General features: G+C 47.0%; 1 protein-coding gene across 2 annotated transcripts in view; it reads right to left on the bottom strand.

Moving 5' to 3' along the window:
• Positions 1–3,599: 3,599 nt before the first annotated feature.
• Positions 3,600–13,784, bottom strand: part of CTCF (CCCTC-binding factor) — a 78,193-nt gene continuing 68,008 nt past the window's right edge. Inside the window, exons 10-12 of one of the 2 annotated variants that reach the window (XM_030795319.1) lie at positions 13,229–13,364; positions 5,918–6,079; positions 3,600–5,082 (exon numbers count right to left, since the gene is read on the bottom strand). In XM_030795319.1, the coding sequence (XP_030651179.1) occupies positions 4,904–5,082; positions 5,918–6,079; positions 13,229–13,364 (477 nt within the window). In that variant the 3' untranslated portion in view covers positions 3,600–4,903. Of the gene's footprint in view, positions 5,089–5,917; positions 6,080–13,228; positions 13,365–13,784 lie in introns of both variants that reach the window. The other variant, XM_030795308.1, reaches the window with a different exon arrangement.

Below are 13,784 nucleotides of genomic sequence, written 5' to 3' on the forward strand. Positions count from 1 at the left end.
GGCTACGCCCCCTTGGTGCTGCCACAAGGCTCACCTCGGATGATTTTCAAAGACCAGGTTCTGACAAGCCAGAGAAGGGCTCAGGTACTTGCTGAGCTGGGCAGCAATAGGGTGTGATGCCAGCCTAGGGGTGAAAGGGGCATAGATTCTTTACTTCTGTGGCTTAACACTGAGGGAGCTGCATGCAGGTTCAGGAACTTCCCTGTCAACAGAAGCAGTAACAAAACTGGCTTCTGCTGCTGAAGGTTTTATAATTAAGGGTCAGACAGGATGCATCCTGGGCTATGCAGCAGGAGGATCACTTTTCAGCCTTAACTCCATCAGCATGTCGATTCTCTTGCCCCTCCTCCAGCTAAAACAAATCCACTTTTTTTTTTTTTTTTTTTTTTTTTTTTTGAGAAGGAGTCTTGCTCTGTCACCCAGGCTGGAGTGCAGTGGCACGATCTCGGCTCACTGCAAGCTCCGCCTCCCGGGTTCACGCCATTCTCCTGCCTCAGCCTCTCCGAGTAGCTGGGACTACAGGCGCCCACCACCACGCCCGGCTGATTTTTTTATATTTTTAGTAGAGACGGGGTTTCACCGTGGTGTCGATCTCCTGACCTCGTGATCCGCCCGCCTCGGCCTCCCAAAGTGCTGGGATTACAAGTGTGAGCCACCGCGCCCGGCCAACAAATCCACTTTTAAACTTTTTTTTTTTTTTGAGATGGAGTCTCACTCTGTCGCCCAGGCTGGAGTGCAGTGGCGCGATCTCGGCTCACTGCAGGCTCCGCCCCCCGGGGTTCACGCCATTCTCCTGCCTCAGCCTCCCGAGTAGCTGGGACTACAGGAGCCCGCCACCTCTCCCGGCTAATTTTTTGTATTTTTAGTAGAGATAGGGTTTCACCGTGTTAGCCAGGATGGTCTCGATCTCCTGACCTCGTGATCTGCCCACCTTGGCCTCCCAAAGTGCTAGGATTACAGGCGTGATCCGCCCGCTTTTTTTTTTTTTTTTTTTTTTTTTTTTTTTTTTTTTTTTGAGACAGAGTCTCACACTGTCGCCTGGGCTGGAGCGCAGTGGCGCAATCTTGGCTCACTGCAACCTCCACCTCCCGGGTTCAAGCAATTCTCCTGCCTCAGCCTCCCAAGTAGCTGGGATTACAGGTGCCCACCACCATGCCCAGCTAATTTTTTGTATTTTTAGTAGAGACAGGTTTTCACCATGTTGGCCAGGCTGATCTCGAACTCCTGACCTTGTGATTCGCCTGCCTCAGCCTCCCAAAGTGCTGGGATTACAGGTGTGAGCCACCACACCTGGCCACTTTTAAACTTTCTAACAGAGGGCTGGGCATGGTGGTGCACGCCTGTAATCCCAGAACTTTGGGAGGCCGAGGCGGGCGGATCACGAGGTCAGGAGATTTGAGACCATCCTGGCCAACATGGTGAAACTCCGTCTCTATTAAAATACAATTAGCCAGGTGTGGTGGCGCGTGCCTGTATTCCCAGCTACTAGGGAGGCTGAGGCGGAATTGCTTGAAACTGGGAGGCAGAGGTTGCAGTGAGCCGAGATCGCACCACTGCACTCCAGCCTGGCAACAGACCGAGACTCCATCTCAAAACAAATAAACAAAAACCTTTCAAACAGAATGTATACAATCAGGAATGACAGTCTGTGTAGAAGATACAGAAAAACTGAGCCTCATTGTTCTGCAAAGAGGTTATATATGCTTAAGTGGCTGGGCATGGTGGTTCATGCCTATAATCCAGCACTTTTGGAGGCTGAGGTAGGAAGATCACTTCAGTCCAGGAGTTTGAGACTAGCCTGGGCAACATAGCAAGACCCTATCTCTGAAACACACACACACACACACACACACACACACACACACACACACACACACACACACAAATGAGCCAGGTGTGATGGCATGGCCTGTAGTCCCAGCTATCCAGGAGGCTGAGGTAGGAGGATTGCTTGAGCCTAGTTCAAGGTCACAGTGAGCTGATTGTGCCACCACATCCCAGCCTAGGTGACAGAGTGAGACCCTGTCTCAAAAAAAACTTGGAATTAAAAAAAAGTTGGGGCCGCGTGTGGTGGCTCATGCCTGTAATCCTAGAACTTTGGGAGGCCGAGGCGGGCGGATCACCTGAGGTCAGGAGTTCCAGACCAGCCTGGCCAACATGGTGAAACCCCATCTCTATTAAAAATACAAAAATTAGCAAGGTGTGGTGGTGGGTGCCTGTAATCCCAGCTTCTCAGGAGGCTGAGGCAGGAGAATCCCTTGAACCCAGGAGGTAGAGGTTGAAGTGATCCAAGATTGTGCCACTGCACTCCAGCTTGGGTGACAGAGCGAGACTCCGTCTCAAAAAAAAAAAAAAAAAAAAAAGAAAAAAAAGTTGTGGTTGGCTAGTAGCGGGTACCCTGGCGGGTAAACCTGTGGATGGGATAGAGAACTCAAGCTCCAACAGTCTGAGACCACTAACTTTCAGACCAACGAGTTAACTGCCTGGCTGAGTCCCGAGGCCCCAGGAGGCCCTGGGTCGTTTTCCTGGGAGACCCATCTGTGTGGACAGCACTAGCCAGCCAAAAGCTTCACACATTTTGCTCTGTTACTTCTAATTGAAAACTCCTAAGTTGGAATTTTGGTTAAAAAACTCAAGTGGTTTAAGCTTTCACCTCAAGTGGGTTTGCCAAAGCAATCTGCCTAGAAATGGCAGCAGCAGCAAGATGATTTTCCACTCACGCCCAAGATTCCAAACACGACACAACTCCCTTTCCATCCACCTTCCTGAAGTGCTACCAGGCAGCTCTATTATCTAAGACGGTCTCTTCACTACCCGGTGGTTGTGCATCTGTCTCTCCTTTCAAATGAACTTCTCGAGGGCAGGCTGGGGCCCAGCTCCTCTCTGTTCCCTCACACCTGGCAGAGCTCCAGGTACATCTGATCCCAGGCCTCCTTGAGCTGAGATCCTGAGTAGAGAGCTTCTCCTCAGCTTTCACTCCAAGCAGCTCTATGGCCCATCTACTCTGTGCACAGGGCACTTACTCCTCAAGTGGATCACGGAAGCTGGCTGCTGTCCATCTACTCACCTGTCTACTCACACACACATTTCGGGGAGTTAAGAAGTTACAGTAAGGGCTGGGTGCGGTGGCTCATGCCTGTAATCCCAGCACTTTAGGAGGCCAAGGCGGGCGGATCACAAGGTCAGGAGATCGAGACCATCCTGGCTAACACAGTGAAACCCCGCCTCTACTAAAAGTACAAAAAACTGGCCAGGCATGGTGGCAGGCGCCTGTAGTCCCAGCTACTCGGGAGGTTGAGGCAGGAGAATGGCGTGAACCTGGGAGGCGGAGGTTGCAGTGAGCTGAGATTGCGCCACTGCACTCCAGCCTGGGCAACAGAGCGAGACTCCATCTCAAAAAAAAAAAAAAAAGTTACAGCAGGATGCATTCAATATCCAGTCACCCGCCAAGATCGTATCCTCCCATCTGCTAGAGGAAGTACCATCCCAGGGAACAGAGGTTGCCTATGAAAGGCAGCAGCCTGCACAGCCTGGAACCATGTATGCAGCCTCCCAACCTCCCTCAAGCAGGCAGGAATCACGCAAGATGGAGTCTTTGGAGCACTTGTTAATCCGTTATGATTTATTAGCTGTACAGCAGTAGATCCTCCTCCCCAGCTTTCAACCCCATTACATATTTTATTACAGGTCTCATGTTGGCATCCTAAAATAATGAAAAATATCACACAGTACAGCTAAGTACAAAATGCATCAACCTAGGGTCTGATAGCTAACTGATGGCTCTCTTAAAAGCAATACACAGAAGAAAAAAGTGTTTGAAATCAGTAAGACTGAGGCTCTCTAAAAAACACATTTTTAAACATGTGACAGTTCATGTGCAAGAATCACTTTTTAGTTGGTTTTGCTTCACATTATTATTTTTTGAAGATCCAAAGTTTAAATTACTGACCTAGTGAAATTATCTGGCCCAGCATATAAGGGCTGCTGTGACCCACTCATCATCACCCTTCTGCCTTAACAGAAGATTTATAAAACACAACAATCAGCTACAAACAGGGCAAAGAAAATGTCGATGGGAAATCATAACTGAAAGTTAATTATACAAGGTTCAAATGCTGGCTCCGTGGGCTGGAAATCATGATCTGCCACGTGGGTGTCCGTCACTGGTGGGCAGTGGTCTGGGTGCCATTCTGCTACATGATTGTGATCCAATTCCTTGTCAACATTTACACACTACAGAGTCTGTGGTAACTTAATTTGCAAGTAATTAAAATGCTGGGTTTTCTTACACTGCACTTCTTTTCAACCTCTTAATTAATGGAAAAGATTAAAATGTAAAAAAAGTTATTTACAAGCTTGACCATACCAGAAACTTTGCCAAGAAAGAGGCAAAGCTTTCAGGACAGAACCTGATCGTAGCATGCCATACTACTGGTGTGCAGCTGACTCCAAGCAAAGGGAGTCAGGGAAAAGCAAAAGCAAAAAACAGTTTAAAAGTCTAAGTCCTTCCCAAGTATGCATTTACAATTAAAAACTCTCTTGGGAAGAAGACCATAGAACTCTGGGAAACCTGGTGGCCATTCTGGAGTGGTTTACCACATGGAGGGAGGGGTCAATGTCTCTGTTTCCATCTAGGAAAACAAGTTAGTCGTCAACACTCTCCTCAGCACTTCACAGTAAACCCTCGGGGACTCAGAACATTCCATGATTTGCTAACATCAGACAGCAAGTTCTAGTTAAATCACATTTTTTTCTAACATCATCCTTGAAGTTTTCGTTCTTGGTATGTTTGGTAAAATGATGCTTTTCCCAGAGCCAAAAAAAGAAAGAAGGGAGAAAAATTAAGATGCGGGCCGTTTAAACACAGCCCAGAGCAGTCCTGGCGACGCACAAGGCTCCACCATCACCGGTCCATCATGCTGAGGATCATCTCAGGCGTGAGGTCTCCGTTGGGGGCATCTGTGGCAGCTGGCTGGGCCTCCTCTTCCTCTCCCTCTGCGGGCTCAGCATCTGGCTCTTTTTTCACTTCAACTATAATGTTCTCAATTGCACCTGTATTCTGGTCTTCAACCTGAATGATAGCTGTTGCTGGCAAAGAGCACAGACAGAACAAATGGTGCATTAAAGCCCCAAGAATCACAAGGGTCTTTTAGACTGAGAGCGAACGAGATGTCAGCAACACAGGAAAGCCTTATTAGATAGCGGTCCAGAGAGAGTCAATTTATTTTTTATTTTATTTTTTGAGACGGAGACTTGCTTTTTCACCAGGCTGGAGTGGACTGGCGCGATCTCGGCTCACTGCAACCTCTGCCCCCTGGGTTAAAGCAATTCTCCTGCCTCAGCCTCCTGAGTAGATGGGCCTACAGGTGCTCACCCCTACGCCTGGCTAATTTTTGTATTTTTAGCAGAGATGGGGTTTCACCATGTTGACCAGGCTGGTATGGAACTAACGACCTCAGGTGATCCTCCCGCCTTGGCCCCCCAAAGTGCTGGGATCACAGGCATGAGCCACCGCTTGACCCTGAGTTTCTTAGAAGGGACAATCTCAGCACAGAAACTGCTTTCCCTCTCCACCCTTTACGATTTGGCTCTTTTATATTCATTACCACATCCATTCTGCCAGCTGACTGTGACTTTGGTTGTTTTTCAAAACCCGCCCACATTAACAGTACCCATCTTGTAGAACACAAGTACCCTTCTACTCTGGCCTTCTTGAAATGTAACAGGCCTCTAAAGACTTCCTCAGATGTTCCTCAGTAAAAACTCCTAAAAAGCCATTTCCTGAGAGTTTGTTCTCGACATGCCCTTAACTTGTTCTCATGGCTTAGTTCCCACCTCCCCAAAGAACAAGGATCCATCTGGCTCCCCCACATGCTCGGAGAAGACCCAGCCTCCAGAGCAGAGATGAACAACTTACGCTGGTTCTGTTTGGGCTGGTTGGTTCTGCCAGGGGGTCGTCCTCTCCGCTTCTTGGCGGGTGGTGGGGCTGGGGTCACAGGCTGAGGCTCTGGCTCAGGTTCAATTTCTACAGCAGGCTCCTCCTCATCCTCATTGTCGTCCAGATCTGGTTCAGCATTTTCTTTTCATGAAATCAGGAAGCACAGGTGGTGGGGCAAGGAGAAGGGTGGTGGAAGATGAAAGAAAACAATTATATATTCTTTGAAGTCTTGTTTTTTTTATATATATATATATTTCTTTTTTTTTTTTTTTTTTTTTTTTGAGACAGAGTCTCACTGTATTGCCCAGGCTGGAGTGCAGTGGCACAATCTTGGCTCACTGCAACCTCTGCCTCCCAGATTCAAGCAATTCTCGTGGCTCAGCCTCCTGAGTGGCCGGGACTACAGGCATGCACCACTATGCCCAGGTAATTTTTTTTTCCTTTTTTTTTTTTTTTTTTTTTTTTTGAGACAGAATCTCACTCTGTCGCCCAGGCTGGAATGCAGTGGCACGATCTCAGCTCACTGCAACCTCTGCAACTGGGTTCTAGCAATTCTCCTGTCTCAGCCACCTGAGTAGTTGTGACTACAGGCATACGCCACCACGCCCAGCTAATTTTTGTATTTTTAGTAGAGATGGGGTTTCACCATATTGGTCAGGCTGGTCTTGAACTCCTGACCTCAGGTGATCCACCTGCCTCGGCCCCCCAAAGTGCTGGGATTACAGGCATGAGCCAATGTGCCCAGCCAATCCAGGTAATCTTTGTATTTTTTGTAGAGATGGGGTTTTGCCATGTTGGCCAGGCTGGTCTCAAACTCCTGACCTCAGGCGATCTGCCTGCTTCGGCCTCCCAAAGTGCTGGGATTACAGGTGTGAGCTAGCGTGCTCAGCCAATTATTAAGAAAAATCAATTTAAGGCTGGGCACGGTGGTTCACACCTGTAATCCCAGCACTTTGGGAGGCTGAGGTTGGAGGATCACTCATGTTCAGGAGTTGACCACCTTGGGTAACATAGTAAAACCTTATCTCTACATGAAATAAGAAACTGGCAGCTGGGCACGGTGGCTCACACTTGTAATCCCAGCACTTTGGGAGGCTGAGGCGGGTGTATCACCTGAGGTTGGGAGTTCGAGACCAGCCTGACCAACATGGAGAAACCCTGACTCGACTAAAAATATAAAATTAGCTGGGCGTGGTGATGCATACCTGTAATCCCAGCTACTAGGGAGGCTGAGGCAGAAGAATCACTTGAACCTGGGAGGCGGAGGTTGCAGTGAGCTGAGATCCGCCACTGGCACTCCAGCCTGGGCCACAAGAGTGAAACTCTGTCTCCAGAGAAAAACAAACAAAAACAAAAACGAAATTGACTCGGTGTGATGGCTCATGCCTGTAATCCCAGCACTTTGGGAGGGCAAGGTGGGTGGCTCACTTGAGGTCAAGAGTGAGAGACCAGCCTGGCAAATATGGTGAAACCCCGTCTCTACTTTAAAAAAAAAAAAAAAAAAAAAAAAAAAAAGGTGGCCAGGCATGGTGGCTCACACCTGTAATCCCAGCACTTTGGGAGGCCGAGGTGGGTAGATCACAAGGTCAGGAGATCGAGACCATCCTGGTCAACATGGTGAAACCCTGTCTCTACTAAAATACAAAAAATTAGCCGGGTGTGATGATACATGCCTGTAGTCCCAGCTACTCGGGAGGCTGAGGCAGTGGAATCACTTGAACCTGGGAACCCAGGAGGCGGAGGTTGCAGTAAGCCGAGATTGCGCCACTGCACTCCAGCCTGGCAACAGAGCAAGACTCCATCTCAAAACAAAAACAAAAACAAAAACAAAATTTGCCCAGTGCAGTGGCTCATGCCTGTAATCCCAGCACTTTGGGAGGTTGAGGCAGGTGGATCACCTGAGGTTAGGAGTTCGAGACAAGCCTGGCCAACATGGTAAAAGCCTGTCTCTACTAAAAATACAAAAATTAGCGAGGCGTGGTGGCGGCACCTGTAATCCCAGCTACTCGGGAGGCTGAGGCAGGAGAATTGCTTGAACCCGAGAGGTGGAGGTTGCAGTAAGCCGAGATCACGCCATTGCACTCCAGCCTGGGCAACAGAATGAGACTCCATCTCAAGGAAAAAAAATAAGAAAAAAAAAAAAAAGAAGAAGAAGAAATTAGCAGGACACGGTGATGTGTGTCTGTAGTCCCAGCTACTCAAGAGACGGAGGCAGGAGGCCTGCTTAAGCGAGGGAGGTAGAGACTGCAACGTGCTGTGATTTCACCACTGTATTCAGCCTGGGTGATACAGTGAGATCCCGTGTAAAGAAAAAAAAAAAAAAAAAAAGCCCATTTAGGCAGGGCACGGTGGCTCACGCCTGTAATCCCAGCACTTTAGGAGGCCGAGGTGGGTGGATCACTTGAGGTCAGAACTTTGAGACCAGCCAGGCCAACATGGTGAAACCCCATCTCTACTAAAAATACAAAAATTAGCCAGCTGTGATGGCAGGCACCTGTAATCCTAGCTACTCAGGAGGCTGAGGTATGAGAATCACTTGAACCTGGGAGGCAGAGGTTGCAGTGAGCTGAGATCAGGCCACTACACTCCAGCCTGGGCGACATAGTAAGACTTTGTCTGGGAAAAACCAACAAATAACAACAAAAATAAATAAAAATTAAAAACAAAATAAAACAAACCAAAAGCCCATTTAAAAATGCTTTTAGGGGAGCAGGGTGTGAGGTTCCAAAAAATAATAAATAAAAATGCTTTTGCTGGAATTTTTGCTATCAGGATTAATATAATAAACAGGTATTACAGCAGAATGAAGCAAATCGACTTGAATACTATTATTCACATTTTATGTGGGATTGGCTATTACTTTCTCCTTTTAGCTTTAGACCCTTTTTTGACTCAACACAATACTGAATTTCAAATTCTCATGATCCCCCTACCTACTATACCAAGATAAAGCAGGACACTAAGCCAGAAATGGACCCTTGGAGATGTGGTTCTGCTCATCTCTAAGTGGGCAGGAGGGGTAAGAGGGAGTGAGAGTGAGAGAGAGAGAGAGAGAGAGAGACAGACAGAGAGAGAGAGAGAGAGAGAGAGAGAGTGTGTGTGTGTGTGTGTGTGTCTGTCAGGGGACAAGACGGAAATTCTTTTTCTTTTTTTTTTGAGGCGGGGTCTTGTTCTGTCACCCAGGCTGGAGTGCAGTGGTGCGGTCATACCTCACTGCAGCTTCTAACGCCTGACCTCCCAAAGTGTTAGGATTACAGGCTTCATCCATCACGCCTGGCCAGAAATTCTTACACATTGTGAGGTCCTACTTACTAAGGTAAGTAGCAAGAGTTCTTTTGAAACTATTATTGATTCTCTTTTAAGGTCAAGTTTTTGGACTTAATTTAATTCCCAGCTGTACCAGACCCAATGTGTCATTCCCAACCCTCTTGCTCTCCTCCCTAATGCCACAATTGTCCATTCGTAGTAAAATAAGTGGTACATAAAAGTGAGGAAACTATTGTATAAAGAATACTGACGAGGAGCCAGGTAACGAGGCTGTCTCAGATCTCTTACTAGGTACGTGACCTGGGACATCTGACCAGCTGAGACTCAGTTTCCCTGAGTAATTTCTGTAACATTCTCACTCCATTTAATAGTGACCTGGGGATCAACAGGACTCAGGGAACTCATGTAATCCCACTCCATAACCTATGGTCTACCACAAACACAGCTTTTACTTATAGCAAACATCACAATTTAAAAATTCGCCATTTTCCACTTAGGCTTCAGTACTTCATTGAATGAGGGTGTTACCCTCATTTTATAGAAAAAGTGAGAAACTAAGTGATTGCAACGCACAGCTAAGTCACAGCAGGTAGAATTCAAACCTCTGCCCTCAGTCTGGGGCTGTTCTGGCGCCCACATCTGCAGGCAGCCAAAGAGCTTTTGTTATCCCTCCCCCATGGCTGTGGCACAAAATGTACACTGCCTGCCTTCCTCTAGAAAGCACGGGTTATTAACGTGCACTTTCTTTCTCTGGAACAAAATGTTTAAATTTAGAGATCTGTGGGTAAACTCCTGCTCTTCCAGATAAAATGCCCTATTTCTCAAATGACTGAAATCCTAAGTGAAAACGTGGGGAATATATAGATAGGTGGCAGTGTGTCAAGAACAAGAGATGCTTCCCTGCTGAACTTCTTCAAGCCCTCTATTGCCTAGGTTGGCCCAATGCCTAGAAAACTAAACAAATTCAGTCAGAATTGGGGGGAAAAGCACACAAAAGCAGGCTAACAGGATCAAAGGCTTATTGGCTTGGTGGTATTTCGGCAAAAAGCCTTGAAAACAGCAGTAGACCATCTGCTGGTCAATCTCTGTAGACAGCTGACAGGCAGAACGTCTGGGTCAGGACAAGTAAGACTGCATGGCCAATAGTGGCATGGAGCCCAGGCTGATGTCCCTTTTCTGGGGGAGATAAAGAGTCACTAGGTATAAGGCCTTGAACCAAATTCCATGCTCTACTAACCAGCAGCAGACAGAACAGAGAACTGTAGAAATCTATCAGAAGCTATCAATAATCTCTTTAGACTAAAGATGCTTCTGGTTACATACAATTAGGGAAAGAAGCTGGTCTTCCTGGAGATGAACCACAGAAGTGAACAAAGCAGTATCAGGAGAAAGCAGGACACAGGACAGAGTCTGGCAGCAGGGGGCTTTGCAACTAAGAACAACTATAGGGATCCCCAAGGTTAAGATTATCTGATCACTGGTAATATCTGGGAGTCTCCCAATATTTCTGAAAACCCCCAACAGTTCACTGCAATAGTTTTTTTCCTTTTTTTTTTTTTGTTGAGACAGGGTCTCGCTCTGTTGCCCAGGCTGGAGTGCAGTGACACTATCTCAGTTCACTGCAGCCTCAACCTACTGGGCTCAAGCCATCCTCCCACCTCAGCCTCCCAGGTAGCTGGGACCGCAGGTGCAGGCCACAACCCCCTGCTGATTTTTGTAGATACAGGATTTTGCCATGTTCCCCAGGCTGGTCTTAAACTCCTGAGCTAAGGTGATCTGCCTGCCTCAGCCTACCGAAGTGCTGAGATTACAGGCATGAGCCACCATGACCGGCTGCAAATTGACATCTTAAAGGAGGCATACACTTAACACCCAGTGACTGAAGAAGATACTACTTAAAACGGATACTCCATTTAAAAAAAGGAAAAAAAAAGGGGTCGGGGGGGACCTTGTTACAGCTTAGTGCTTTCATGAGAAAGTTTTACAATAAAACCCATTAAGTAGCTGGGTGTAGTGGCTCATGCCTATAATCCCAGCACACTAGGAGGTCAAGGCAGGAGGATCACTTGAGCCCAGGAGTTAAGAGACCAGCCTGGGCCACACAGTGGGACCACATCTCTATTTAAAAACAAAAAAACAGCTGGGCATGGTGGCTCACGCCTGTAATCCCAGCACTTTGGGAGGCCGAGGCGGGTGGATAACCTGAGGTCAGGGGTTCTGGACCAGCCTGGCCAACATGGTGAAACCCTATCTCTACTAAAAATACAAAAATTAATAGGGTGTGCTGGGGCATGCCTGTAATCCCAGCTACCTGGGAGGCTGAGCAGGAGAATCACTTGAACCTAGGAGGTGGAGGCTGCAGTGAGCAGAGATTGCACTACTGCACTCCAGCCTGGGCAACAAGAGGGAGACACCGTCTTAAAAAAAAAAACAAAAACAAAAACCCCAAACAAAGAACAAAAAAGCCCAATAAAGTGACTAAAGTTCTCCAATATGTTCCTTCTTCAAAAATCTCATCCCCTCCCCACTATTTCTACTGACAACCAGTGCAAAACACAATATGAAGAATCCCTAGACTATCAGGCATCATCTATAATCTCTCCAGTTTAATGGTGCTTCTGGGAAGTCCATTTCTTAAAACCAAACTCTCTACCACCTTTTCCATCCATACCTTAAGTCTTTAGTTACAGAGGTGCCTTCCCACCTGGATGCCTGCAACCTAGGTATCCACACTATAGAATCTAACACTCTGAACATGTTTGTGTAATTAAATGTGGCCTCCAAATTACCAAGACACTTGTTCCTCCACCCTCTTTGTAAGGCTTGGCACTTTTTCTTTTTTTTGGAGACAAGGTCTCACTTCAACGCCCAGAATATAAGGCAGTGGCATGATCACAGCTCACTGCAGCCTCAATTTCCCGGGCTCAGGTGATTCTCCCTCAGCCTCTCGAGTAGCTGGGACTATAGGCATGTACCACCACACCTGCCTAATTTTTAAATTTTTTGCAGAGACAAGGTTTCACCGTGTTAGCCAGGCTGGTCTCGAACTCCTGACCTCAAGTGATCTGCCCATCTTTGTCTCCCAAAGTGCTGGGATTACAGGCATGAGCCACTGTGCCCGACCGAGGCTTGGCACTTCTAAGCACAACCTCCTGCCTGGATTTCATGACTAGAGAGGCAAAAAACACTCCAAAGAGTACCTGTGGTAGGAAAATAGGCAAGATTTTAAACTTTAAATGGAGAGATTAAGGTAGGAAGAGAAAGGCTGACCTTCACTGACTTGATCAGCACCTCTCAAGGTTAGGCTGACACAGGCAGTCAAACCATAAGTGAAGATACTTAAACAACCTTCTTCATGTCCATTAGATTCACTGCTCAATCAAATCTAGACCAGCTTCCTAAATGTAAAAGTTAAGAACATAGGAAAAGAAACTCTGCTGGCCTTAGAATATCACAAATTTGAATAAACTGAATAAAAATATTAATTCTGCTTTAACTCAAGATTATGTATAAGGCATTAATAATGGCTGGGCGCAGTGGCTCATGCCTGTAATCCCAGCACTTTGGGAGGCTGAGGCGGGCGGATCACGAGGTGAGGAGATCGAGACCATCCTGGCTAATACGGTGAAACCCCGTCTCTACTAAAACATACAAAATTAGCCAGGCAGGGGCCTGTAGTCACAGCTACTCAGGAGGCTGAGGCAAGAGAATGGCATGAACCCAGGAGGCGGAGCTTGCAGTGAGCCAAGATTGCGCCACTGCACTCCAGCCTGGGCGACAGAGCGAGACTCCGTCTCAAAAAAAAAAAAAAGGCATTAATAAGCGGAATGCCACGAGGAGAAAAGAAAATAAGCCCCAGAAAAACACTAACTGCTGTTGTAAATAGACGTTAGGAGATGAGAAGTTTAAAGAAAGGAAGAGTGTGTGCCTGCCTCTACATCCCAGCATATCCATACATAAATACACTGGAAACTGGGCTCCAAAGCCTGCCATAGTAAGCAAATCATGAAACAAGTCACTTACCACTGTCAGAGGAATCTTCTTTCTTAGAGCGCATCTTTCTTTTTCTTCCACGTTTACTCTTCTTCGTTTCTCCTCCATTTTCCCCCTCTACACCATCTGGGCCAGCACAATTATCAGCATGTCTTGCCATGGTATTCTAACAAAAAGAACAAAATCCTCTTTCACACCACTAAAAAAGCTAAGATCAGACTGTTAGTTATTTACTTTAATAAAATCCATATTAAGCCTAAAAATTCTAGTATCTGCTAAGTGTGTCCTGAACACACTGTCTCTGCTCAGGGGAAATGGATAAGGCTGGGTTCTCTGAGGGGAGGCTCAGCAGCCTGCAGACAGAGATGGGGGAGGATCAGACCAGCTCTTAGTTCTGTCAAGATCTAACACAGCCCCCAAGAGAAGTCCCAGAACAGGCTACAGCTAGCTAGGGGTGGGGTGGGGTGCAGGTTTCAATCCACCTAATTTTTTTTTTTTTTTTTTTTTTGAGACGGAGTGTCGCTCTTTCACCCAGGATGGAGTGCAGTGGCACGATCTCAGCTCACTGCAAGCTCTGCCTCCCGGG

This window comes from Nomascus leucogenys, chromosome 2, assembly GCF_006542625.1.
Source record: "Nomascus leucogenys isolate Asia chromosome 2, Asia_NLE_v1, whole genome shotgun sequence".
In the NCBI taxonomy this organism is placed as follows: domain Eukaryota; kingdom Metazoa; phylum Chordata; class Mammalia; order Primates; family Hylobatidae; genus Nomascus; species Nomascus leucogenys.